Here is a 26,813-nt window from a genome sequence, read left to right on the forward strand (position 1 = left end):
AATGGTACAAACTATGAAAACAGGTACATTTCCACTCTGGTTTTTGTGCCCATGATTTCCAGCGTGGCCTACATTTCCCTTTCAGATATGCAATACAGCTGGGAAGGCAAAAATTGAGACATTTCTTGTGTTACCTGGCTTTAAAAAAAAAAAAGTTACAGCAAGACAGCCTTTCTGTTCAGTCTGTTGCTGGGGAATGAAGAGCCAGCTACTTCCGTTCAGACAAAGAGGGTTCAAAACCAGAAAGACTGGTTTTGTGTTAAATAAAGTTTAGGAAATATTAAGATACAGTCTGGCCACAAAGCTCATCCTATATTAGTTGAAACAGTAATTAGTATTCTAGATTTAAACATATACCTGTATACTAGAGTAAATTTAGCGCCATGAACAAGTTCTAAGACTTTTGTATTACTGTATCTGTTGCACTGACATGGATAGAGCATTTGTTTAAAAAACAAAACAAAATCCCTAAACCTAAGTTCTTGGTCTTGGCACAGAGTAGTGCTCTAGTGGGGAATTAAATCATTGAAAGAGGAGGATGTCTTCATCCTCAGGTCAGGTGAGACCCTAAACTGCTGTTCTGCTGAATCCTTACCGTAGAGCTGGCCCATGGTTTTACCACCAGTACCACGCGGGTGATCTATCGCTATCGGTTAATCCCATTCAAAGCATCTCCCAACTCTCTTACATATTTAGTAAAGATCTGTCCTACGTGACCATTTCTGCATCTGCAGAAACAGTTTATGTTGACTACAAGCATCTTATCTATGTACAGCTTGCTCAGTTTTGCAGCAAGAATCCCCCCGGGGAGTCTCTGGAAGGAAAGGCTGGATTCTCCACCCAGGACGATGGCCCATTTAAGCGCAGGAATTGGTCTATGCATGGGTGCTGCCTCAAGGCTGTCTTCAGGGCACGCTGAAATTCCCACCTGGGGAGCTCCCGCACCCATTGCTCAAATACTTTCTTGTGAAGCTCTGCAGTCGATTGCCGAGTTTCAAGTCAGTTCTCGTCTCAAATCAGTTCATTATCTCACTTGTGCAGATGATTAAGTGGGGAGTTCCGGGACTACCAAGGGACTCGATGGCTTAACTGCGCTGGCTGTGCACGCAGGGACAACCTTGCTCCCCAGCTATACCGCAACTAAAGGACACACTTGAGTTTCATACTCACAGCTCACTTGTAACAGCTTCCAGAGCTCTTGCCACATAACCCAAATGATTTTATTTTTTTTTTTGTGTTTTAGAAGGGAATAAAGACTGCGTATCGTACATAACAAATAAGAGAGAGCTTTTCACTCGCCATGAAGAACCACAGCAGCCCAGACTTCCAGCATTCACAGGCCCAGTGCTGTTGCATGGAAGGAAGTTATTTGAACAGAAAAATAATAATGAATAAAAATATAAAGCTCTGAATTTCTTTAACCTTTAAGCATAACATTAGGTATGAATCTGCGGTATTTTTGTGGGAACTGCTTTCAGGCAAATACAGTATTTTGAATTTTGATCTCAGGTTTTTCTGTTTGAACACGATTCTCATATTCATGGTTTGTCAGTCTCCACATCCCTTCTCCTCAGCATCACCTCCAAGCCAGACTTGACTCTCTAGATCACCCCTGCATACTGTTCGCAGCAGGAGAGTTCCTTGGAAGGAGATGCAGCTCAGGGAAGAGGTGTGCTATGTGTCTCCAGTGGCTCCTAGGAATAACCCTCTTCCCAGCAGGTGCTCCTGAGCAAGTCCAGAACAACCCCTGGCTCTCACCCAGGGTAATCTCCAGTCTTCTCAGCTGTTTCTCAAGTACTGGGGGTTTTCACTTTTGCCTCCCTGGTTGACTGCAGCGGAGCAGACGCAGTAATCTACTGTTACAACTTACTTTTGGTTTGATGCATCAGCTCGGGAGAGCTGTCACTAGTTCTTGCATAAGAGGTTTCCATAAAAAAATCTAGATGCTTGAGGGGGAAAAAAGTTAGGAGGGCAAAGGACCAGGTAGCCATCAAATTATTCTTATGGTCTTTAGCCTTGTCATGGTCGTGTATGCATGCATCCTCTGCTAGGGCATAGCTGTATGGTATAGCCACTCAGATGTTCCATGTTTTCCGGTGTGGGGCAGGGAAAAAAAATCGTCTTTTCCCTGGAGGGTACGAGGAAACACCATCTGAGCAGCAAGCTGTGGCCTAGTGTCTCTTCCTAGATCTGTTTGCTTCCCACCATGGGGATGGACTAGTACAGGCGGAAGGCATTAAGGAGCTGCATGGACCGTATGGCATCTGTCCATTTCAGGGGTGGAATTCTTCAGTCTTGTTGAACTTCAGGAGGTTTCTTTTGGCCTGCTTACTGCACTCTGTTACCTTATTACTGTCATGTTAGCCATAGGTAGCAGGTCTTTAAAACCAGCAAGATACGTAGCACCTACTAGAGTGGTAGGGTGACCTCCAGAAGTCCATATCAAGAGTACATTTATTTAGTACCTTACGTAGGATGAGGTTAGCAAAGGGACATTTCTCAGTTGTATCACAGGAAGAGAACCAAGAGACACAACCATTTAACCTTCGGTTTTTTGATGCCGTCAGTAAAAAGGCTTTCCCAGGAAGCATAATGAAAGGAATGGCCTTTGAAATCCTTTCACGTAAAGGATTCACACCTTGCTGTGTATTTTGCATCTAGAAATTTTCTTGGCCATTAAAAGAATTATATACCCTGTGCAAAGCATTTTCCAGCGCTCCAACGTGTAACGTAGCAAACCAGCTAAATACTGTTAAAGGCATTTAAATCCTTCTGGTGCATCACTATGTTTTCCTGATTGTGCTGTTGAATTTTGAGTATTATATTGCTGTAGTGCGGTGTTTATTTTATCTGTACACTGTAATAGTGTGTGCAGCAAATCTGCAATGAGCAGAGTGCCCTGACTGCCCCCATTGAGTTTGGCGAGTTTGGTTTCCGGTGATCACCTCGACAGTGACTGTCTTCTCACTTCACTTTTATGTGTTTGCTCCCAGCCCCTCGGTGGGAGTGCAGAGACTCCTCCTTTCTACCCCATTCTATCACTAATGCACCTACTACATTTTGCTCGTTCCTCCTCGTATCGCTTTTGGGTTGGGTCACGCAGTTTTGTCTTGTCCAGTCCCGTAAAGACATGTGCAGGTTCTTCTTTATCTGCTGATAAAAGATAAAGCAGCTCAGCTCAGCTCAGCTCAGCTCTTTTACGGGGACGTATGTACGGCACACACCGTCTGTCAGTAAAGACAGGGGCTGCTGTGGCATTCACTGCCTCACTTACAGCCAAATGTTTCTATTCAGAGATTGCTGCATTTTCCCGGCTCATTGAACCCGCAGGAGGAATTTTAACCAGCCAAGTCTTCATTATTAGTGCTCAGGAGGAAGCTTAGGAGAGGTTTCAGTGGTTGCTGCGCAGTCTGGAGAGTTCTGTGGGGCAGCAGATGTTCTGAATGAACGAATACGCTCTTACAAAAAACAGCTCCGGAGAAGTCTCTATGATCATTTTATCATTTAAAAATTCTTATGTTCTTTCCTTGCTTTGCTCTTTAAACACACTCACTGCTAAAGTTTGCCATTAATGTTGGAGCTACTTAGGATCAGAAGTGGCAATCGGGTGAGAGCTGCCTCTGTCAAGCGGTAAGCAAAAATTCAGATTAAAGCAAAACCAGTTCTCAGTTTTTTCTCGTGTTTTTCATCTTTTCAAGATGGCAGAAGGGTCATTTGTGGGCTCAAATGTCAACCTCAGCGCAAGGAACCCTGGCCAGTTTTAGCCTCTGCCATAGGTGTGCGTGATGCTCTTATCTAGCGTATCCCTGCCTGGCCCTGTGCAGCAGTCAGACGGTTTCCTCGTACAGAGATTGTTACGATGATACCGGTATGGGCTGTAGGGGCTATGGATGTCTGACTGAGGAGGGGGGTTTGGTAGAAGTGCTCCCCGTTACTGCTGCGTGCACGGCCAGCGCTTGTGAACCGAGCGCGGTTTTGCTGCGTGGAGCTGACACGTCCTGGTGAGCGGGGTGAATTCAGCGCTGCTGGCGTGACCCACCAGCACATCGGGCACCAATTCTGCGTTCAGGTCCAACAGGAGAAACGCTGCTGGAGCCGAGCGGGAGCCGTGCGGAGACCTGCAGAAACCCACCTGCGCGCTGGGCAGAAGCCGGAGCTGCGGCACTCGAGTTTCCAGCGCAGGCAGCTGGGGGCGGGGGGGGGGGGAAGTGCTTAAACCCCGAGTCCAGTGAAGAAACAAACCGGCTTTTCAGGGTGAAGCGTTTCTGCCGCTCGCCCTGTGCCTTTAAGCTCCGTACGCAAAGTCCCCTGTGCCCCCCCCGGCGTGTCCCGCCGGCGTGGCCGGGCAGTCCCGGGCTGAGTCCGGGGAGGCACCGCTCGGGGGAGGGAGGAGGGGCCTGGGGACAACCACCGCGGCGGCAACGGGAGAAGCGAAGCGGGTGAGCTCTTGCTCCTTCTTAACAGTCCTTTTCATTTCCGTCAAGGTGCGTCGGGCTCCCTCGGCTCGGGTGGGAAGAGACAAACTCGCACCTTCTCCGATCGCTGCACCCACCCGTGGGTGCTCCTTGCCCCCCGCGGTCCCGCAGGCAGCATCCACGGCGGATTTAGAGGGCGGGCAGCGCGGGCAGAGCCTCCCCTGCCCTCCCCTCCCGGGCCGGGGGCCTGGCGGGGCTGGGCCGGGCCCTGGGCCTCAGTTTCCCGGCGGGTTGGGCAGGGTTCGCTGCCTGGGGATTCCCGAAGCGGGGCTGTGAGCCTGCTCCTCCCCGCTGGGTCCCCCCCCATGCTTGGGGAAATGCCTCTTGCTTTGCTGGCTCGAAGGAAACTGCTCGTCTCTGAATTAACTGTCTGATGGGGGGAACATCTAACCTTGTCTTTCAAGTAATAGAAGCAAATAACGTCGGTGCTTCCTTTTCAGTCACTTATGGCTAAATAATTTTCCTTACGGGATCCTGGAGTGCTTTTTAGTGATTTTCGATTCCGCGTGACACTAAAATGATTCGGGGAAGGTTGGGAGCGCTTTGCACAAACGAGTCGGTGACGCTGGAGGTGATTTGTTCTGCTCGTCAGACCGAAGGGACCAACACCGGCCACAGAACTGGGCTCCCCTTTCAATGTCTCTGGAAGGTTGGCGCTGCCGCCAGTTGTGCCCTGCAGGTTATATTTTTATAGGAGATTTCAGCTTTTGCCTGTTAACCAGCGTGTCCCCCAGGCGTACCAAACGTGTGAGCTAAGGGACGAGCCTTGGTGAAAAGCGATCCCCAGACCCTCTTCTCTGAAAGTACTGGTTAAGGAACGTCTTCGGTTTCTCTTGTAACACTCTGGAAAACAAATGCAGAGAACGGTCTATATTACATTATTTAAAAACTATGACAAATTATGAAATATTCTAGAACCTTCAGGGTACTTCATGGGAAATAAGCACAGCTTTAGCAGTAAAGCAGACCTAAATGCTAAAACAAGCAGCATCGTCGCTGTATGAAATAAGCTAGTGACACTGTGAGCAGTTTTGACCTGGGCATGGGACAAATCTTGTAGCGACCTCCACGGACTTGGAATAGCACCATCGTTTGAGCTAAAGTAAATGTTTCTGCAGCCGGATGGTGCTTTGTTCCCATGGTTGAAGGAAAGGGCTTGAGAGCGCTGCCGTGCCGCTTTGCACGCACTTGTCTTCCAGACATGAGGCTGCCCCGCAGAGAGTTCGGGCACATCCCCCGTAATCCTGCCCACGGGAGGTCCCTGGGGGTGGAGGTGCCAAGCGAGGCAGCACTGCCCAGTGCAGGATTTGAGCAGTCTGTGTGTCCTGCGGCCTCCGGCTGGAGGGGCTTACTGAAGCTCTACACAGTCACGCAGCCGCAGCACTCGAGTCCAGCAGCTGACGCTATCCCGTATCGATACGTGCGGAGTTTCATTCCGTAGGCTCCGAAGTCAATGATGAAAACCCGATGCTGTGAGGTCTCTGCTTGTCTGACGCCTTTCCCCACCGGCTGGTTTCTCTGTGCGAATGCTTCCTTTGGGGGAGCGTGCGTTGCCGACGAGGGGTGTCAGGGCAGCCTGGGGGGGTTGTGCCCATGAGTGAGAGTGTCTACCTGTCGAACTGTAATAAGGGCTGAAGCTAGGTACAAAACAATGCAATTTATACATTGCTTCCAATGTATGTACGTTGGTAAGAAAGACTAAAATGTGATTATCTGCCAAATGAAGACACCTGCTTTAGCCCCGGTTTCTCTAAGACCCTCTGGTCCCAGTATGTCCAGCAGCCTCAGCAGGACCAGGGTTTCTCCTGCCGCCTTTGCGCTGGGCCAGACGCGGTGTCCAAGGGAGGAGGGTGGTTGTCACTAAAGGAAATGCCATGTGTTAAGCATGTGAGGTTTTTCTTGGCCATTCATGAGCCGAAAAGTATCAAATTATATAGTGCTCCTATTGTGAAAGTACCTGGACAAAAATGGCACTTCCTTGCTTACTGGATACTCCCCGTGTGTATTCAGTATTTACTATCTGTACCGAGTTGTCAAGCCAGCACAGTCGGGGGGGAGGAAGGCAGCCTTTATTTTACTGTGTAATCCACGGCTAAAAGTTTAAAAAGTAATTGCAGGTACAAATCTGCCCAGTAGTCTGTTACCAAAGGGAGAGCTCGGGGCTGAGCGGCTCCAGGGTGGAAATGATGTTAGAGCCTTTGTTACCGGTGATAACGGGAGCACCGGGGAGCTCAGCCTGTCGGTCACGTCCCAGCTGAGCCTGCAGAGCTGGCAGGCAGGGAGAGGATCTTCTTACTGGTAAATTGAGAGACATTTGAAGTCCAAGAGGGACAATAAACAAGGCCCACACCGTGACATCGGGCTTGCTGAGAGCAGGACTACAGCTGACCCAGACGCACCTCCAAGAGGAACGCTGCGGGTGAGCAGATACCTCGGGTTATAAATCCACTCCCTTAGGAAAATATTCTACTTTCTATCAGTAGCTGCTGCCACAAGTCGCTGAGCCCCGTTTGCGTACAATTACATTCCCAACTGTAAGGAAAAAAGCACAAGGCTTGACCCCATTTTAGCTGAAAGGTTTGAGTTTCACCATTGGTGGCACCAGGCTCTGCCAGCAGACCTCTTTGCACAGCGACACCTCTTCATCTCCTCTGGTCATGCTTCTGCTTTCGCTTACCGCAAGCGACCATCTTCTCTCTTCTGCTCAAGCTTGTGGTTTGGTGGCACAGATGTGGTTTGTTGTTCTGGCACCTGTGATTTTGAATGGCGAACCCACCAAGCGAGGCGCGTTGGAGTCTGCTTTTTCGTTTTGGGCTTTCTCCTTCTGGAGACAGGTGCTTCTGCTGTATTCCTCCTCTGAAGTGCCACAACTCTTATCTCAGTGATAAAATCATTAGTCCTTCGCTCACCTTTGACCAAATGCTCATTACTTCCTGCGGTTATAGGTGGATTTGCTGCTAATCTTGTTGTCTGCCTCAAGCAAGGCAAATATTTTTCATACCAGTGCCATCATTTCACAAGGCTCTGTCTGGGTGAGGACTTACAGGCATGACCTTAGACCACGAGACAGTTTTACAACCCTTGTGTCTGAAGGCTCAGCAGACACAGCATTACTGTGCCGAGAGCCCAGACTCCCCTGCGACTTATCCCCAACTTAACGTGGCTTAAAGCAAATGCTTTATTAACACTTGATTACTCAAGTGGTTGCAGCATATCGGTTGTCCCTTATAATCCCAGGGTTGGAGAAAACCATCCAAACATGCTAGAATACAGAAGTGCAGCACAAAGACTCTGCCGTCTGGGGACATTAAGGTTCTCTCGCATTCGTTATCTGTAAATGAAGTTGACTTTTGAGGACACGGGTACCACTGTTTCTTTCCTGTGTTTCTTCTCCTGTTTCTTTTCTCTGGTCAACAGATCAGAGGCTGGTGTCCTCGTGGCGGAGGGCTGCTGCCCGGGGCTGCTAGACCTGGAACAGGAGGAGAAGCTGGAGAAGAGCAGGAGGGAGCATGGAGCAAAGCTGTGTGAGCTAGGGCTGTGAGCATTCCTGTTCTGAAGGGAGAGACACCCAGCACAAAGAGCTGGAGAGGGCTGGGGAGGTGGAAGGAAAGGCTTCAGGAGGTACAAACATGAAGGGAGGGACACAGCAGAGGGAAAGGAAGAGAAATAATACCCAGTAGTGGAACACAAGAGGCCAGGGAACGTGGGGGTAAATGAAGAAAAATTTGTTGTAGATGCCCCCTCCCTGGAAGTGTTCCAAACACAAGCCCTTTTGCTGGGTCGCCATCAGCGCAGTGCTGGGAGGTCACCATCACACTTCAGCCTCAGGAGCTGCTGCGTTTTGCAAGAAGCCAATTTCTACCTGAAAACAGGAACCACCACGATTTGTGCTGAACAGTTGTGTGCTCGCCATGGGGCTCACCAGGCTGGAACGGAGACCCCCACCATTTCTGCTCCCAGCAACAAAAATTTACTTTTCACTCATCTGATTTTATGCAATGATGTTTTTCAATGTATATAGCTCCTTGCTACTCATCTCCACTTTGTATTTATAGCTGGTCCTTATTTTCTTTCACTAAAAAAACCCCAACAACTCTGTTTTGCTCTTGCAAGATGGGCTTTCCATTTACATGTCTTTAATTATTTTTTAACTTGCACCACTCACACCAACAGGAAATATACTTTCCTTATGCTAAAAGGGAGAGCAAAGAAGATAAGTTTTGATTGTTTTGGGAAGTAGAAGGCTTCTCTGTCTCTAAATATCCTATTTTTTTCCAGTTAAAATGCCAGTGCAATCAATAACATGAACTTCTTTCAAGGGTCCCAAGTTCCTTTTATTGTCGCACGACTTTTTATATGCAGCCAAGATTAGTTCAATCTAACTTGTCAAAATAACAGCCAGCCATAGCCAGTTTTGTCTGTGATGTTAATTTTTGTTCTCAGATGTGGTTGTCCTACCTTTCAAGTCCATTGGTAGCAAGACCCCTGTTGCACCGGTCAGCATATCCGGACTAGATTCTTGAGCTTCCACGCTCAGCATACTGCCAGACTCCAAAACCTATTGAAAGAGCAAAGGAAGGATCGCTCATCTGTATGTATTTAGGTCACAAGGACCACTGGAAAAAATGTTTCCTACCTGTCTCCTCTCAGCCAGAGCCGAATTGTCAAATGGAGATATTGTTAGCGAAACACAGGGGCCCAACGTGCCGATCTTGGCCAGGCTCAGTTTCAGCTGAAAAAGAATATTTGGAGGTCTGTTAGGAAAAAAGAAGCATCTTGGACAGACTCTCCCTTCCTCTCCCCTTTCTCTCTGTCTGCTGCCTCACAAAGAAGTGACCTTTTAAAATCTCTTATCTAGAAGCTTCAGTTTAAAGAGCTGCTGATCTTGGAAAACACTGAAAAGCTCTTCTGAAACAGTGCTGCTGCTCCCCGTGTCCTGGGTCTCTTTCTTCCCTCTTTCTCTTTCATTGCTAGATGCATTTGCATCAGAAAAGGCTGTTCCTCCGCAGCTTCGCTGTCTGCTGAAGTCACAGCCTGATTTATAGCGTCAGTAAAGCGCTGCTGCTGCAGCCCAACCACTCACAGCATCTTCTCAACTGGTAGGAAGTGGCCAGTGCAGAAGTGACCAGACAAAATGTCCCTCAGCAGGACAGATTTTGGGACTGAGGAAGGAAAAGCTGAGTGGGTTTTACGCTAGAATCATAGAATGCCAGGTTGGAAGGGACCTCAAGGATCATCTGGTCCAACCTCTCTTGGCAAAAGCTCCATCTAGACAAAAGCACCGTCTAGGCAAGATGGCCCAGCGCCCCATCCAGCTGAATCCAGTGTTGGGGAATCCACCACTTCCAATGGCCGATTGTTCTCATTGTGAAAAATTTTCCTCTTGAGTCCAATCAGAATCTCCCCAAGAGTAACTCGTACCCGTTACCCCTCATCTTTTCCATGTGACTCCTTGTAAAAAGGGACTCTCCATCTTCTTTGTAGCCACCCTTTAAGTACTGGAACATGGAGATGAGGTCTCCCCTAAGCCTTCTTTTCTCAAGGCTGAACAAACCCAGTTCTCTCAGCCTTTCCTCATACAGCAGGCTTCCCAGTCCTTGGATCATCCTGGTGGCCTTTCTCTGGGCCCCCTCCAGCCTGTCCACATCTTTTTTGTACAGTGGGGACCAAAACTGAACACCATATTCCAGGTGTGGCCTCACAAGCGCTGAGTGGAATAATGACTTCTTGATCTCTGCTGGCGATGTCCTTGTTGATGCAACCCAGCATCCTGTTGGCTTGCTTTGCTTCTGCAGCACATGTATCGAGCTTGCTGTCCACCAGGACCCCCCAGGTCCCTCTCCACAGAGCTGCTCTCCAGCCAGGTGGATCCCAGTCTGTGCTGCACTCCTGGATTATGTTTTCCCAGGTGCAAGACCTCACACTTGTCCTTGTTGAACTTCATAAGATTCTTGTTAGCCCACTCTTCCACCCTATCTAGGTCTTCCTGCAGGGCGGATCTCCCATCCGAAGTGTCCATTTCCCCACTCTGGTATCACCCGCAAACTTCATCAGGGTGCACTTGATCCCACCATCCAAATCACTTATGATGATATTATACAGCGTTGGGCCCAATATCGATCCCTGGGGGACTGCACTTGTGACAGGTTGCCCATTCAAAAAGGAGCTATTTACCACCACCCTCTGGGCACGGCAGGGAGGGGGCACCATGGCTGATGTGCTCAGGTCCTACAAGCTGTGGCACATTCAAGGGATGCAGTGCGTATCCATCCTTTTACTTTTTGTGATAACGCACTGGTTGGAGCTCCTGGGGTAACCATAGCTGGCGTGTCACATTTCATCCCAGTCTTGTCCTTTTCCTCCTCTTCTTTTTAATCACAGAGGACATCAGTACAGCTGCTCAGAAAGCATGGACCAGATAAAACCAGTGCTAGGCACCCAGAGAAGGGGACTGAGGGCCAGCTGCTGGAAGGTAACCATCGCTGCTACCATAGTGGGCAGCGTGGCAGCCCTCTACCTGGGGATCCTGCTGGGTGAGTGTGCAGCTGGGTACGTTTTTTTTTCAGTTTATCTGCGCCAAAAAAAGAAATGATCTGCACATCTCACAGTCCTCATAGCAAAAATCCTCAAAAGCCTTCTGCTGAGGACGAAAATGTGGTCAGCTCTCCCCACATATGCATACAAGCTTCAAGGGCTGCAGTCAACTCACATTCTGAATATTGGACTTTACTTTATCTCCGGTGTCACACGACATGCATGCTCTGTTCCTCTCCTCTAATCTCTGCCTGTGGCTCCCCAAATTCCTGTCACTGTCCCTCACCGCCCCAGCCATCTCCTGTCACTGCCCATTGCCTGTTTTACTGTCCCACTCCAGAGCATGACCACCATCTCCTTGCCTCTCCCTCCTCCCTCCTGCTGCCTCGGGTGCCCCACGGCCAGATGCCACCTCAGGCCAGCGCCCTGGTGTGGACCCCAGCCTGACATGACGGACAGATCCCACCAGCACAGCTCCACTGGTGTACAGCACCACCCAGCACACCTTTCCCATGTCTGTTCCTGAAAGGATGGGGCCAATCTGGGATTGCACTACCAGGTTGTACCCATCTGCTCATGACCTTTTGTCTCAGGGCTGACAAAAATCCACCATTTTCAAGTTCAGATTAGTTCAGTGCAAATTCTCCTACTGCCTGTGTGCAAGGTAGCCCGGCACGGCCACGGGGCATCCCCAAGGCAGCCGGGGTGGCCAGGGACAGTCAAGCTGCTCAAACCAGGGTGGGTGGGGGTGTCTAAAGGACATGATACCCATGGTCCAAAGCAGACAGCGAGGAAAGCTGGGTCCAGCCATGGCCCCAAACCTCCATGTGTCCTTTGTGCCTCTGACAGACGCCTTCCCTCTCTGGCAGCCTGTCATCCCGCGGGAGAGACCAGCTTTGAGCACACAGTGGAGCTGCAAGGCATCACCTTCAACAGCAGCTTACAGACGGAGAACTCGGACTACTACAGGGTGCTGACGCCCGCGCTTGAGAGGCTGGTGAGTTGCTCTGGGCTTGCCAGGAAAAGACTTGGGAAAGACTGTGGCGGTTCCCAGGGCCCAGCTTGACTGTTCTCATTCAGCAGGATCTGGATGCCAAGGGCAGGAGGAAACCTGGGATTTCTTAAACATCAGCAGGGTACTCTGGGGCTGAGCTGCACTTCCAGAGGCCCCAGCAGGGCCCTAAGAGACATTTGCAGAGTGGGAAATGTGTGCTCAGGCCTGTTCCTTGCAAAAGAGAGGTGGCGGGAAGGCATAAAGAAGGGCTGTGCTGCCTCGTGCCAGGGTGGGAAAAGTGTTAGACGTGAGCTGGACATGGGTGCTCCTGCTGCCTGCAGAGACAAGAGATGCTTCAGCTAGCTCCAGCTCCCTGCAAAATCCCAGGCATCATCCAGTCCCATTTCCCTGGGGTCTGCTGCCCGGTCAGTGTGTGACCATCGTTCTTTGCTTTGCAGTTTCTGTCCAGTTTCCAGGACTCCCAACTGGACTGGAGCTGCACTGGTTGCACTATCCTGGGCTACAGGTGAGTGTGGGCAGCTCTCCCCGCAGACTGGGCAGCTCATATTTTCAGGGCATTCTGACAAGCTCCACCAAGAAGGTGAGCTCATACCTGTGTTCTTGTTCAAAACTAGTATGAAGAGAAACTGCTTTTTGGTCAAGGCTGGATTTTCTTCTGGGATCCCACCAATCTTCTGGACTCTTTCATTTGGAAATGCAGTCAGAAAGGCAGAGGAAAACAGCTTTGTTCAACCAAAGCTGAACTTGGGGCCAAAGAAAAAAAAAATGCAAATGACCATTTCAACCCCGAGCATATCTCCAGAGAAGCTTGCACCTTAAATTATTAAGAATTAGTTTTGTTTCCCTCAAATTCCCTGTAGGCAGCTAGCACAGGAGCCTGTCCCTTGTACTAACCATAGAGCCACTGTACCCATCACTTCTCCGTTTTCCGGCAGGAATGGGAACTCGAGCGTGATCGTCCGTTTCCGCCTCCGCTTTGCCGCCCAGGATTCCCAGCCCCTGAGCTCCACCATGGAGGAGGAAGCTCTCAGGCACGGGCTGGCGGCCGCCCTGCACGAGCAGGGTCTCTCCCTGGCTGCCTATGGCACCATATCCTCAGCTTCTCTTACAGGTAACGCTCCTCCCGCAGCTGCCGGGCAGCCAGAGCACGGTGCCCTGTGCTGGTGCCACTCAGCCCCAAAGGTGACACTAGCAAAACCGCAAACCGTGGCTCAGATATAGAGCCAAACTGCCACAGGGCTTTAGCTCTGGATGTCCAGTCGAGGCCTCGTGCCCAGCAGCGATGTTGGAAACGGAGGTGCTGCCAGGCGCCCAAGCGAACCAACGGAAGATGCTCTGCCTGGCTCCCAGGTGCTACCAGACAGCAGCAGAAACAGCCCCAGATCGTGGCAGTTGCTCAGCAGACATTCGTGGGGAGTCCTCAGGTCCCCCACCAGCACTAACGCTGTCCCGCTGCTCTCTGCCCTGCAAGAGCAGCTTTGGGGGCCTGCAGCAGCAACAGAACCTAAAGGTTAAATTGCAGCTTCTTTGGCTTTTCTTGCAGCACCTGGAACCAGCCTGAGGGACAGGAGATCAAGCCTCAGGAGGTTAATTGCTGGGTTGTCTGTACAGCAGCCCTTAGGCAGTCCTCAGAGTTGTAGCAATAATTCCTGCTTAGGTAGATATTTCTCATATTTGAATTATTCTCTAAAACCACCTGTCTAGAAATTCGCCTTTCCTTCAGTGACTGGGGAGTTGCATGCCACCGTAGGACTCCAGGGCCAGCGGATTTAAAACAAACGTGTGCCTGGAAAACATGAAGGTGGGGGTTCCTCTGCAGTTCCCTCTGCACTCCCTGCAACGCTGAGCAGTGTCCCCGGACCTTTGGGAGCCTTGTGCAGCCCAAATGGAGGGTACACAGACACCCCTTGGCTTTGGGCAACAGCCCTGCATAGCTTCAGCCTTGGCTCCTGCTCCCGGCAGGCAGGTCGCTGCCACAGCTCTTGGGAACGTCTCCCTGTACCTGGGCTCATCCCCAAAGCCTGCAGGGCTGCAGATGGCCGCTGCTCCGCTGCCCATGGTGGAGAAAACTGAGGAAGGGCCCCCCCCCAGGAAGGGAACTGGTCCGGGAGCTCACCGCTGGTCGTGGGGCAAGGAAAGCAATTGCCAGGCAGGAGAAAAAGATGAAGCAAAGCCTCTGCCAGCCCTGGCATGGGAGCAGCACAGTCCGTGGGAACACACAGCTCCTGCGGCCCCAGCTGGGACGCCCTCACTGAGCCCCATTCCTTCCCCTTTGTCACAGGTCCCCAGGAGGTTTCTGCCCACAGACCTGGACTGAAATCAGGTAAGAGCCAGGCCACAGGAAGAGCCATCTGCCCCAGCTCCCTTGGGTGCCCTCCAGCCTGACCTGTGGCCTCCTCCCGGTGGTGGCCTGGCTGCAGGTACGAGAGGCCTTTGTGCCCCATCTTGTTCACAGCCTGGTGGTCCGGGGCCCTGCACCCCTTTCTGCCTGCAAGCTCAACCAGAGCCGCAGCTCCGCTCCCGGCTGCAGCCTGCAGGGACTCTGGCACTGCCAGGGAGCAGAGTGACAAGGACACCATGGCGGTTGCCCCTGGGGAAGCCGGGGGACGGGTGTTGGGAGGGCTGCGGAAGACCCAAGTGACTCAAGCCTTGCTGTCCCCAGGGAGCTGCCCTGGAGACACGTTCACTTGCCTCAACACCCAGTGCGTGTGGAAAGAAAACCCTGAATGCGACGGCCAAAAAGACTGCGCTGACGCCTCTGATGAAAGGGGCTGCGGTGAGTCTCTTGCAGCAGGTCTCCTGGACATGGGGGACGGGCCACAACCCACTGCTGCAAACCTTGACAGTTGTAACACCACTGGTCTTCTGGGCACTGAAGAGAGCCAAGGACATGGCACAACTTGTCAGGCCAATAGCAGATGTCTGCATCGGGATGAGGGGAATTGTACCCTAGAAACACCTTGGTCCCACCACCAACCACAAAGGGTCATGACAAGACCCTCCTTCCTGGTGGGCTGGCACGCTGGGCAAGTGCCACATGCCCACAAGCTGCTGGGAGCAGATCACGAGGCGGTGGCTGAGCTTGTGAAACTACCCCAAGATAAGTCTGCCCAGAATTTCTTGCTTTAGCAGAGTTTCAGGGAGTGTGCTCTGATGGGCCAGTGCTTTGCGGTGCTCTTTTCCAAGCCTGCAGGTTGAAGTCTGCCCCGTGATGTCCCTGGCAACGTCCTGCTGCTCGAGCACGCGCAGGGAGCACGCACGAAGCTGAAGCGGCTTTTCCCACTCGCCCCTGAGAGCGCTTTGCTGGGGCGCAGCCAGCGGGGTCGTGATGCACCGGCCCTCTCCTCCCTTTCAGACTGCGGGAGCCGCCCCGCCATGAAGACTGCCAGCAGGATAGTCGGAGGTTCAGAGGCATCCAGAGGGGAGTTCCCATGGCAAGTCAGCCTGCGAGAGAATAACGAGCACTTCTGCGGTGCTGCAATCCTCACGGAGAAGTGGCTGGTGTCTGCTGCTCACTGCTTTACTGAGTAAGCCCTGGCCATGCTAGCTTGACCTCCTCGCCCCTCGTTTCCAAAGACTGCCATATCTTCTGGCTCAAGCTCCCGCTGTACCACACTGCCCCATCACTCCTGGTTTCCTTCCCCACCCAGATGAAGCCACGGGGCGCTCCTGTCCCGGAGCAGATGGCAGGCTGGGCGGGAGACAGCACCCCGCGCAGCGGGTGGCCCTGGTTTGCAGAGCACTGCTGGAGCTGCAGGCTCACGTGGTCCCGGCTGTGTCTCTTCCAGGTTTCAGGACCCAGCCATGTGGGCAGCTTACACAGGGACCACCTCCCTCAGAGGCTCAGACAGCAGCGCAGTGAAAATGGGCATCGCACGGATCATCCCGCACCCCTCCTACAATGCCGACACAGCTGACTACGACGTGGCTGTGCTGGAGCTGAAGAGACCTGTGACCTTCACTAAGTACATCCAGCCCGTGTGCCTGCCAGAGGCCGGGCATCACTTCCCCACCAGCAAGAAGTGCCTTATCTCCGGCTGGGGCTACCTCAAGGAGGATTTCTGTAAGCAAAGTGTGGCAGGGAGCATAGTGGGGTGTGAGCGGTGCAGGAGGCACCGGGGAAGGGAACTCAGGCTGTGCTCTGGCCAGCTGGGGTGGGCTGCTAGAAGGGCGGATGGACCCGTGCAAGACTCCCTGCGGTGAGCTCACGGTCGCATCTTTCTCGCTTAGTGGTGAAACCCGAGTTCCTGCAGAAGGCGACAGTGGAGCTGCTGGACCAGACGTTGTGCTCCAGCCTCTACAGCCACGCCCTCACAGACAGGATGCTGTGTGCTGGCTACCTGGAGGGGAAGATCGACTCCTGCCAGGTAAGCTTTGCCCAGGAATGCTGGCACACTTCCCCACGTGAGTCTCTTCCCTCCCAGTATGCATCAAGCAGCAGGATCTGACACCATGGTGACAGTCCCGTCCCCCCCCAGGGTTTGAAGCCTTGCTTTGGACGCAAGCACAGATCAGAGACTGCAGAAGACAAAAATGAGGATATGTTCTTTACTGCTTAGAGCAGGGCACTGCTGCTGAAGGGGCTCTTTTGGCTATTTAATTACTTTTCTCCACTTCCTGAGCTGTAATCAGGGCTGGCGCTACCTATGTACCTGGCAGGCCCTCAGATCAAAATCCGGGTGGCAAAAAGCAGCAGCGGAAACTAAAACGTACACAACAGTTTTTGGTGAACAACTCGGTGTTTTCCCTAGTTAGCCTTTATCCAGCCTGCAACTGCAAGTGGTCAGCTGGAGAAAATCCTGCCTTTCACAGCGTGTGGGGAGAGGAGGACTGTGGGGAGAGGAGGACTGATTTCCATGGCTGTCCCTGGGGACCTGCAGCCACTAGATGAGCAAAACTGCACTTCTCTGGTGGTAGCGCTTCATATTTCTGCACCAAATGTAGCACAAACACCAGAGAAGAGGCCAAAAATGGAAGATTCGAGGTTGGATGATGAAGGTGACCCGGCTGGTTGCTCACCTAGAGCAATCCAAGCCCCAGAAGGTGCTGCCAGCTTCACAGACACCACATTCCACATCAGTGACACTTGTATGGCCCCACAGTACCAAAGAATTGACCAGGGAACTATCGGCCAAATCAAGGAAACATCCTGCCAAGATTAGCATGGTCTCCCTGGGTTGCGTATCATGCACTGAACACCCATCATCTGGCTGTTTAGGGGCTGCCGGGCTTAACCTTTAAAAGCAGCAGTTTAACAAATGATAAAACCAGTAGAAATGGGTACCCTAGATTTTATGGAGGATGTCCTTATGCTCTTCTGGCATATCAAGGGCACAAGGCTACTGCTCAATAGGAGGACAGTGTGCCCACACACAGGAGCACCCAAGGGCCATCACTGGAGATGCTTCACTCATCGCTAGGCTGGAGCAAATAAGCAGAGGTGAGCTGGAATACACAGGGACAGAGAGAGGTCCGGCAGAGGTATGCTGAGGGTGGCCAGGGCAAGCTCAGAGGGTCCCCAGGGAGAGCTCACCATCTGGCTTCTCTTGCAGGGTGACTCCGGTGGGCCCCTGGTTTGCCAAGAACCATCTGGCAAGTTTTTCCTGGCGGGAATCGTGAGTTGGGGAATCGGATGCGCTGAAGCCAGGCGGCCCGGGGTTTACACACGTGTTACCAAACTCAGAGACTGGATCTTGGATGCTATTTCTGCGTTCCCCACTCCCATAGCCCATACTGTCCCTTTAATACACTCCAGTACTAACAGCAACTTGGTCGGCTCTGAAGAGCTCACCACCACCACCACTGGAGCAATCCCCACCACTTCAGCAGACCCTGCCGCCAGCAAGCCAGTGACCGCATCGAGACGACAAGGTATGAGCACCCACAGGGTGAGTGCACCTTGGGAGGATGAGGGGCTGGTACAGGTCCAAATGTCAGGTTCATTCTTCTGCTGAGCTGAAATGACCCTCAGTAGGGCGACCCACACAACCCTTGCCCAAGTGCTAAGGGCCAAGGCACAAGTGACACTATCTGGCTGCCCTGGCTCAGCCCAGAGCACCCCGGCAAAGTCACTCAGTATCTGCGCAGATGAGTTTCATGGGCTCCTTATGCAACTGAATAGATAATTTTGTCTGCTGTGCAAGTGGTCTGCTCCAGCAGCCCCAGGACAGGGTACTAAGACGCAGCAGCATCTGACGCTGTTTAACCTGACCACTCACTTTTGTTTACCACCTAAGGAGCTCCCAGCAGTTCAAAGTTGATGCCGGCAACTTCACAGCAGCCATGCATCTTCTCCCTGAAGGGAAGGAGGGCAGATGTCTAGAGGATGACCTGTCAGCTCCAAGGAGCCCTCCCAGCAGCTCTGCAGGCAGATACAGATGTAGGGTATTTTCCCAAATTTATTATTAACTTTTTATCTGGAATGGCAAGGCTAAAAGAGGCACAGAGCTGCTGGTTACTCTCCCTTCCAGAAAGGCACAGGATTAAGGACTTGCCAAGAGCAAGATGCAGCACAGCAGTTAGGGTGAGAGCCCACGTACGGCTGTGAATGGCCACCATCGGGCACTGCCATGATCAGCAGGCAGGGCTTGGGCAGATGACTCACACTTCAGCCCTGACCTGACCCTGCTCAGACTTACTGGTTAGGGAGAGCAAAAGTCTCTCCTCGCTTGTCTTCTGCTAGGAGTACTCACAAGTCACGCTTTGGCTTTTGTTCAGAGTGTGGAGAACGACCTGGGTTCTCTAAACCCAGCAAGATCGTGGGAGGAACAGATGCTTTCAGAGGAGAGATCCCCTGGCAAGTCAGCCTGAAAGAAGACTCGAGACATTTCTGTGGAGCCACCATAATTGGGGACCGCTGGCTGGTATCGGCAGCTCACTGCTTCAATGAGTAAGAGTCCATCCCTGCCAGCACTGCTGTTCCAGCTCGCCTGCCCGCCGGCAGAGTTGGGCAGCTCTACGCGGTCATGTAGGCAAACGCACAGCTGTGGCACTGGAGGCACTGGGGGGAAAACAAGAACACACATTGGACATTAATTTTTGTTCTAGCTAGAGAGTCACAGTAAAAGGGGTTTTGTGGGGAGGCTGGGATGAGGCAGGGAAAGGTTAAGGTAGCCTGGGCAGGGAGCAAGGACAACACATCTAACGGGTGGAAAAGGACGGGTGCCACAGAGAGTTTCTTTAAGAAATTTAACCTTAAATTTGACTGTAATACAGGAAATAGAGTCGTGTGGTCAGGTGTTAAAAGGAAGATGGTCAGCTCAATCCTGCATAGTTCTGTTAAACAGCAAGAGCCCAAGCCTGGGTTTATAAATAACCTAGATAAAGAAATGAGTAGCAAGAGAATAGTGTTTGTCAAGAATAAAAATTCCTGAAGGTAGGGGATTAACTACGAAGAGTCTCTAGACAACCTTATGCATTAAATAGCGGGGCAATAAAGCAGCGAGTGAAATGCAAGGTAGGCAAGTGTGAAGTGAGGCACATCATAGCAAAAAAGCAATGCTCTCTGCTGTCTGCAGAAGATGATGGGTCTCCATCAGCTTTTACCGTTCAGAAAAAGGGCAGAAATACTGTGGATATTGCCATGAGAACAGCAGTTCTGTGGGCAGTGGCAATTAAAGAGCAAGTGAATGCTAGTAATTACTGGAAAAACAACTGAGATTACCAGTATGATGCTGGTAATCCACAGCATACTGACTTCTCAAAGATTGTTATGCAGTGCTAGAATAACATTGTGAAAAGGATGAGCTGGGTGTGGAACAGCATCCATAGCAAGCGTGACAAAACAGATCCGACCAGACTTGGGAAGAGCGACACCTGGGTGGGAAGGAAGTGTGTGGTAGGGACTATACAATTCCCAAGCCTACAGACAAACTTTAGGGAATGCCTTCTTACTGTTTTTCTAAGGTATCAAATAACCACCAACAATCAAAAAGAGGCAGTTCACCATAAATGTCATTAAACTGAATGTTTAAAATTCACATGGGGTTAAAAAAAAAAGAGGAGTAAAACACAACTCTAGAAAAATCCCAATAAAACTCCAAAATCCATCAGGATGTACTGAATATAGAGACACCATCTGTGTGACAGAACACTCCCGAAATCACCTACTTCTGGAGGTGAGAGGATTACTACGTGGTTACCTGCTCTTCAGGAGACATCCAACATGTGCCACTGCTGGAAACAGTTCCTCGGGCCTGACTTAGCAGGGCTGCTCTTCTGCGAGCTGGGCTCTGCTTTGGAAAAGTAGGGTTTCACACACTGGTCATGTAAAGCTGTCTGCAATTTAAATGTCAGAATTCATGCTAGGCGTACGTGTGTGAGCATGCGTGTTTAGGATTACGTGTTTGCAGGACAAATCCAGAAGAGATCGAAGCCTACGTGGGAACAACGTCACTAAATGGAACAGATGGGAAGGCAGTGAGAGTAAACGTCACAAGAGTGATCCAGCATCCTCTCTTCAACCCTATCATTCTGGACTTTGATGTGGCCGTACTTGAGCTGGCAAAACCTCTTGTCTTCAACAAATACATCCAGCCCATCTGTCTCCCACTCGCTGTGCAGAAGTTTCCTGTTGGCAAGAAATGCGTCATTTCTGGGTGGGGTAACCTCCAAGAAGGGAACGGTAAGCAATGATGCGTTACCAGTTGATTTGCTCTACAGCAACGACAGACTCGGCAGTAAAGCCTGTGCCGCTGCGACCCAGACGGTCCCGGGAGCACGCAGGACAGGGGACAGTAACGGGGACAGTCGGGAACTGACAGAAACACAAGGATAAGTGAGAATAAGGGCACGCAGAGCACTACCTTAAACCGCAGTTATTTAGAAGCCACTAGCAAACAAGAAAATGAGTGAGCAGCTTGGCGGGAACCGGGAAAAACCTGCTGGGCTCCCCGCAGTAGCTCTCCCATGTTAAGCAAGAGCTGGGACATGGCCCCACTGGCCTGCTGCAGCTCTGGCAGGACAGAAGGTCAGCCTCAGCAACCACCATCAGCTGGAAAGATGTTCCAAGCCATTTAAAAAAAAGCAAAGATCCCATTGTAGGGAGAAGGCCTGAGGGTGGCACATACACTACCAAAGAAGTCCTACTGTCCCTCTAACGGTTGACCAGGAGCCCGTAAGCTGTCAAGGCAACAGAAACTTGCTGCCTGTGTACAGTAGCCTTTGCACAGGTAGCCAACTGCACCCTGGGGTGAGCCAGGAGCTTCCAGGCTGCTGAGAGAGTAGCTCATGTAGGACTTAACTCCCGTGTGGGATTAGAGCCTGGTTTCCTGAAATACACGCCGAGTCAGTCTAAAAGCCGTTAGTTCCCACTTCCCTCCTCTGCCCTCACTAATCCTGTGGTTTTCATGCAGTCACCAAGCCTGAGATCCTGCAGAAAGCCTCTGTGGGCATCATAGACCAGAAGACCTGCAACTTCCTCTACAACTTCTCCCTTACTGACCGAATGATCTGCGCAGGCTTCCTGGAGGGCAAGATAGACTCATGCCAGGTAAGAGTCTGGGATTTCTCTACTCCTCTGTGGATTGTTCCAGAAAGCTGTGGCCAGGCTGTAATCCACAGGTACCTTAGCTCAAAAACCCCAGCGCAGTGCCTTGGAGCTTTAGAAAAGTAAATTAAGCTCCATCGAGTTGAGCATGACCTAGACCAACATCCCACTGCTCCGCCTAGGCAGATCGGAGTACTGGATGAAGCAGGTCTTCTCCCGTGGCAGCGAGACAGTGGTAGTTAGTGGTGGCTGTCCTTCACTTGTGGAAAGGTGCTGTCACAAGCTATTCACTTTCATGACAAATGCCACTTCTATCTGTGCAGCCAGGTTGAGACATTGACGCTAGTTTCAGCCTCCGCACACTCACGTCTTGCACGCACACTGCATGGCAGCAGACAGCCTCGCAGGCCTGGAGAAAGAAGAGTTTGGGGCTAGCTAAGTTCTCCCAGGGTGGCTGAGGGGCAGCTCCATGTAGACCTATCTTGGGGAGATTGGGCTGAGCAGCCACTGCCTTGCTTCTTTCTCAGGGGGATTCAGGTGGAGCCTTGGCCTGTGAGGTGACCCCAGGAGTGTTTTACCTGGCCGGCATTGTGAGTTGGGGAATTGGTTGTGCCCAGCCTACGAAACCCGGTGTGTACTCCAGAATTACCAAACTCAAAGACTGGATCCTGGATACCATCTCACAGTTGCCCAGCCCTGGCACAGGCATCCCTTCCAGTTCAGCCATCACTAGAACTTCTACTGCACCCATCCTCACCCGCCAGCCCAGCACAACAGCTGCGAGTCCAATCAACAGAACCACCCTCGGGATGATGACCACAACCATGAAAGAAACCTCCACAGCTCTGAAAACCACTGAGGCTGCTAAGTCCACCCAAACCCCAGGTAAAATTGATGACGGGTTTGACATATTGTAGGAGATCTCCAGCCCCAGCACAGCAGATACTGAGCAGGCCATGGGTTATTGCCTTCCAGTGGTGCCTTGTACCAGCCTCACCTTCAAGTGTTCCAGCAAGGTCTGTATTGGAAAAGAAAATCCCGAATGTGATGGCATTGTTGACTGCAGCAACGGCTTCGATGAGCGCAACTGTGGTGAGTACGGCTTTGTGGCCTGCGACGGCTACCCAGGCTCATTCTACGGTACGCAGACTCCCCAGTGCAACCCACTAACTTCGCGTGGGCTGTCTTCACCCCCACGTTGTAGACTGGGGGCCTTGGCCAGCTCCTGGTGGTCCAGGACCTACTTAGGCTGCCAGAGCCTATAACAAGATAAAGCTGGATGAGGAGGGTTCAAATTTTTTGCCAGGGAATGTGCCCTCTTCTCCTGTGCTATAAACATGAGAACCCATTTCCTAGCACACAGGCCTTCTGGCCAGTCAGTCTCCTAGTACAAGCTGGCAAGACAGCTCTGCACAACGTGGCAGCCCAGAAGATGTATTGTCATCCCTGGGACTGTTCCTTGGACTGCGTGTTCCTTGCTGTGCGACAGCTCAGCCAGTCCATCCAAACATTCCCTCCTCACGTACTGCATCCCTGGAAGGTGTGATCTGTGGTAGCAAGTAAAAGTTCCTGACCCACACCGTGTCTGCCAAGCCTTGCCTCAGACGGGTGAACGAAATTCGTCACATCCTACTGCCCCATGGCACGCGCTATGGAAGGAGGGCAGGTATCCCTTTCACTTATGGCTGCTTAAAACCACGGTGCCTCTTCTTCTGTCCCAGACTGTGGTGTAACAACTGCTCTGGCCTTCAGCAAGATCGTGGGCGGCAGCACTGCGGCTCGAGGAGAATGGCCCTGGCAAGTCAGTCTCTGGCTTCGGCGCAAGGAGCACAAGTGCGGGGCTGTCCTCATTGCCGACCGGTGGCTGCTCTCCGCAGCTCACTGCTTTGATATGTAAGTCTGAGATGGGCTAGTGAAGCCAGCTGGCTCTTGGCCTCACTCCCCCCAGCCCACCCGCTCCTGCCCCTCCTCGCAGTCCAGCACCGTGGCTGGGATGCTGTGCCCCACTGGAAGCGCACACTCCCTATTGCAGATGTGTCCCTACAGGTAAGCGTGAAGAGGAATGAGTGGAGCAAAGCCGGGGTATGTCCACAGTGTGATGCAGACAGGGGTCCTGGCCTCACACGGTGTGGCCATGGTGCATCCCAGCCCCATGACCAGAGGAACGGCCCTCCTTTGGAGTCATGCTCCTAACCCCTGCGTTTGCTGTCTTTCTGCAGTTACAGTGATCCCAAAATGTGGGTGGCCTTTCTAGGAACACCCTTCCTGAGTGGCATCGATGGCAAAATGGAGAAAATATTCCGTATCTACAAGCATCCTTTTTACAACGTCTACAGCCTGGACTATGATGTGGCACTGCTAGAGCTGAACACGCCCGTCAAGTTCAGCAACACCATCAAACCTATATGTCTCCCGGACAATTCACACATCTTCCATGAAGGAGCCAGATGCTTCATCACAGGCTGGGGCTCCACGAAGGAAGGAGGTACTGGCTGAGCGGGCTCCCTCACATCCACGGTGGTGAAGCTAAGTGCCACCTACCCTGCAAGTCCAAACATCTGCAACTCCCACTCCACGGCCCCATGCCAGGCCAGACCCTGCAGGGGATACCAACCCAGGCAAGGCTGGTGTCACCACAATCTCCTGCCCAACGGCCATGCACTGTACTCCTCCATTTGGTTACGCCCCTGCCCTCTTGCAGCCTTCCCAAGCTTTCTACGTGCCAGCCCCGGTGCTCCCCATCCCTGTAGCAGCTGCTCCAGCTGTGCTCCTGCAGTACAAGGACCACGCTGATACCATTTCTATCTGGTCAGCCGAGCTGCCTGACAAACCGCACACCAAAGGGACCTGCCTGTGCTTGCTCTGCTGGGGAGGAACCCGATTCTCTTTCCCAGTGCAGGTCTCTGGGAAGCAAGGCTGCAGAGACCCCGCTCCTACACATGCTTCTGCTTCTCCCGTGCTCTGCACCAAGCTAACAGCGATACTTGTCTCCTCAGGTCTCATGTCAAAGCATCTGCAAAAAGCAGCAGTGAACATGATTGGAGACCAGGCCTGCAAAACGTTCTACCCTGTCCAGATCAGCAGCAGGATGGTGTGTGCCGGTTTCCCGCAGGGCACCGTCGACAGCTGCTCAGTGAGTGCAAGAGCAGCAAATGCTGCGGCCGGGACAGAGCAATCTTGTGCGAAGTCCCCTGGCTATACTCTCTCAGGAGGCCCTTGCCGTGCCTCCCCTAGCTCAGCTGTCTGTCCATCCACCTCCACTGGCTGTTGCTGCTGTCCAAGTTCATCCTGCATACGCCTCATTCTGCTTGCCCCACCAACCTGCGAGAGGTCAGGGAAACATGGAGGGAAACAAGCAGGAGACCCCAGGGATACCATGGAGCCCGTTACATGACCCTCTTGTGCCTCCGAACAGGCTTTTCCATGTTCCAGAACCCCAACCTCAGATTGTGCGTGCAAGTACATCACCAAGCAGTCCTCTAGCTTGGAAGCAGGCGTCTGGGGAGGTGGGGAGCAGGACAGCAAATGCTCCTCTGTCCCAGAGAGAAAGAACATCTCACAGCTGGGGGAGCTGGGCTGCCTTTTTGGCTTAATACAGGATCCCTTTCCTCTCTCTGCAGGGCGATGCAGGTGGGCCCCTGGCATGTAAAGAACCCTCGGGGAAGTGGTTTCTAGCCGGAATCACAAGCTGGGGCTACGGCTGTGCCAGACCACACTTCCCTGGTGTCTACACCAAAGTCACAGCTGTCCAGGGCTGGATTGCGCAGAACCTCAAGCTCTGAAGCTGCATTTCGCCACTCAGGGAAGGCGACGAACGAGAGGAGTAATTGCCAGAGGATGCACTAACCCCTCAGCTATTGTACATTTTATTTTGATGTCGGGAAGGGGTGAAGATGGCCTGCAAATTAAGCAAATGCCAGTGTCGTGTGACCCACTGCAGTTGTGACACCAGGGCATTTGATAACTGCTTTGTATAGCAAGGTACAATTCTAGACATTGTCTATAAATAAATGAGGCCTGTCCCATCTTAAGACCTGGCCAAACATCCTACGCAATAAAAAGTGGCCTTTCTAGTTGGAGGGGGTGCCAGAAACATCTGCCAGAGACAAGTGGACTTTGCTCCAGCCCAGAGGTATGTCCTTGCAGAAGCCTCAGACCTCCCTGCCTTGATGGAGCTGTTACAGTGTGCAGCGGCTTTTGGAAAGGGTATGTACGCTACTATTTGCACCGAGTGCTTGGTACTGGTAAGCTCAGTGATGATCCTCTGGCTCACCATTTGGTCACAAAAGAAGGTAGGACTAAACCACTTGGACTTAGACTGTACGGGCCCTCATCTGTATTAGAGAATTGGGACAGGCTTCTCACGCCCCCAGCTCCCTCTGCGTAAGGGAAGAGGTGATTACATTGACAAAGATCAAGGCACAGCCACACAGACCACTGTTCTGGTTCAGTTAGGTGGGAAAAATTCAAAGTGCCCAAGCAAAGTGCCCAAGCATGCGGCTCCTTCAGTGGGAAGTCAGGTCCCACTCGCCAGCGTAAGGCACGCAGACACCTTTGTTCACAAAAAACTGCTGAGCTCACGTGTCAAGTCTTAGGCAGACTTAGATTTGACCACTGAAACTGAAGAGCAGCTAGTACCCCAACCCCCTTCCTAGTCTTTGGCACTTAAGCTCTGCATTTGGGTATAGCAAGAGGTTTCTTCTTTCCCAATCCAGCTGGCAGTGGGATCCACCACTTTTCCCAGCTAGAGCACTAGCAAGGTGGGAGACCTGGCTTCCAGCTCAAGGTGGGTTCAGATCCGTGGCTGGCCCACTTGTGGAATGCTCCCATCAATGAAATGGGACTGCTGCACAGCCAGTACCACAAAATTCATACAGCCATAACGAAAAGTAAAAAAGCCCCTAAGCAAACATGGCTGGAAAGCACTTCATTTTCAAGTAGTCCGTCTGCCCAATCTGGGTGGGAAGCTCTAGCTTCAATTAGTCCAAATGTCCAGTTATCTCCTAATAGTGTACCTTGTGTGAGAACACTTCAGTACCGTCATAGAAGCCACCACATTGGGAGATTAAATGAAATCAGGTTCTTCCACATCCTTTTGAATGTGCTTAGGAGCTAAGGAGACGTCACCCTTCCAATCTGTCTCCCTGCCCCAGCAAACAGTGAAATATTTTATAAAATACAGAAGAGCTTCCAAAGAAGGAATTTCAAAAATCTCACTACAGAAGCATGGGCACTTTTAATCTCCAATACTCTCTTCTTCCAGCTGCTGTGCGCACTGCTGACAACACAGCATGAACCGATC

The 26,813-nt window shown here is 51.8% G+C and overlaps 1 protein-coding gene across 1 annotated transcript; it reads left to right on the plus strand.

The window, feature by feature from the left end:
• Positions 1-4,373: 4,373 nt before the first annotated feature.
• TMPRSS9 (transmembrane serine protease 9) lies at positions 4,374-25,557 on the plus strand. The gene is made up of 20 exons (XM_075736181.1): positions 4,374-4,439; positions 10,857-11,008; positions 11,879-12,006; positions 12,462-12,529; positions 12,960-13,135; positions 14,306-14,347; positions 14,687-14,800; positions 15,380-15,551; positions 15,813-16,087; positions 16,255-16,391; positions 17,577-17,895; positions 18,742-18,913; positions 20,376-20,647; positions 21,378-21,514; positions 22,039-22,396; positions 22,487-22,603; positions 23,233-23,404; positions 23,731-23,996; positions 24,508-24,644; positions 25,132-25,557. The coding sequence occupies exons 2-20, from the start codon at positions 10,885-10,887 to the stop codon at positions 25,291-25,293; spliced, it is 3,348 nt and encodes a 1,115-aa protein (XP_075592296.1). The 5' UTR covers positions 4,374-4,439; positions 10,857-10,884; the 3' UTR covers positions 25,294-25,557.
• Positions 25,558-26,813: the final 1,256 nt, after the last annotated feature.

The sequence above is a fragment of the Balearica regulorum genome, chromosome 26, assembly GCF_011004875.1.
Source record: "Balearica regulorum gibbericeps isolate bBalReg1 chromosome 26, bBalReg1.pri, whole genome shotgun sequence".
Lineage (NCBI taxonomy): Eukaryota > Metazoa > Chordata > Aves > Gruiformes > Gruidae > Balearica > Balearica regulorum.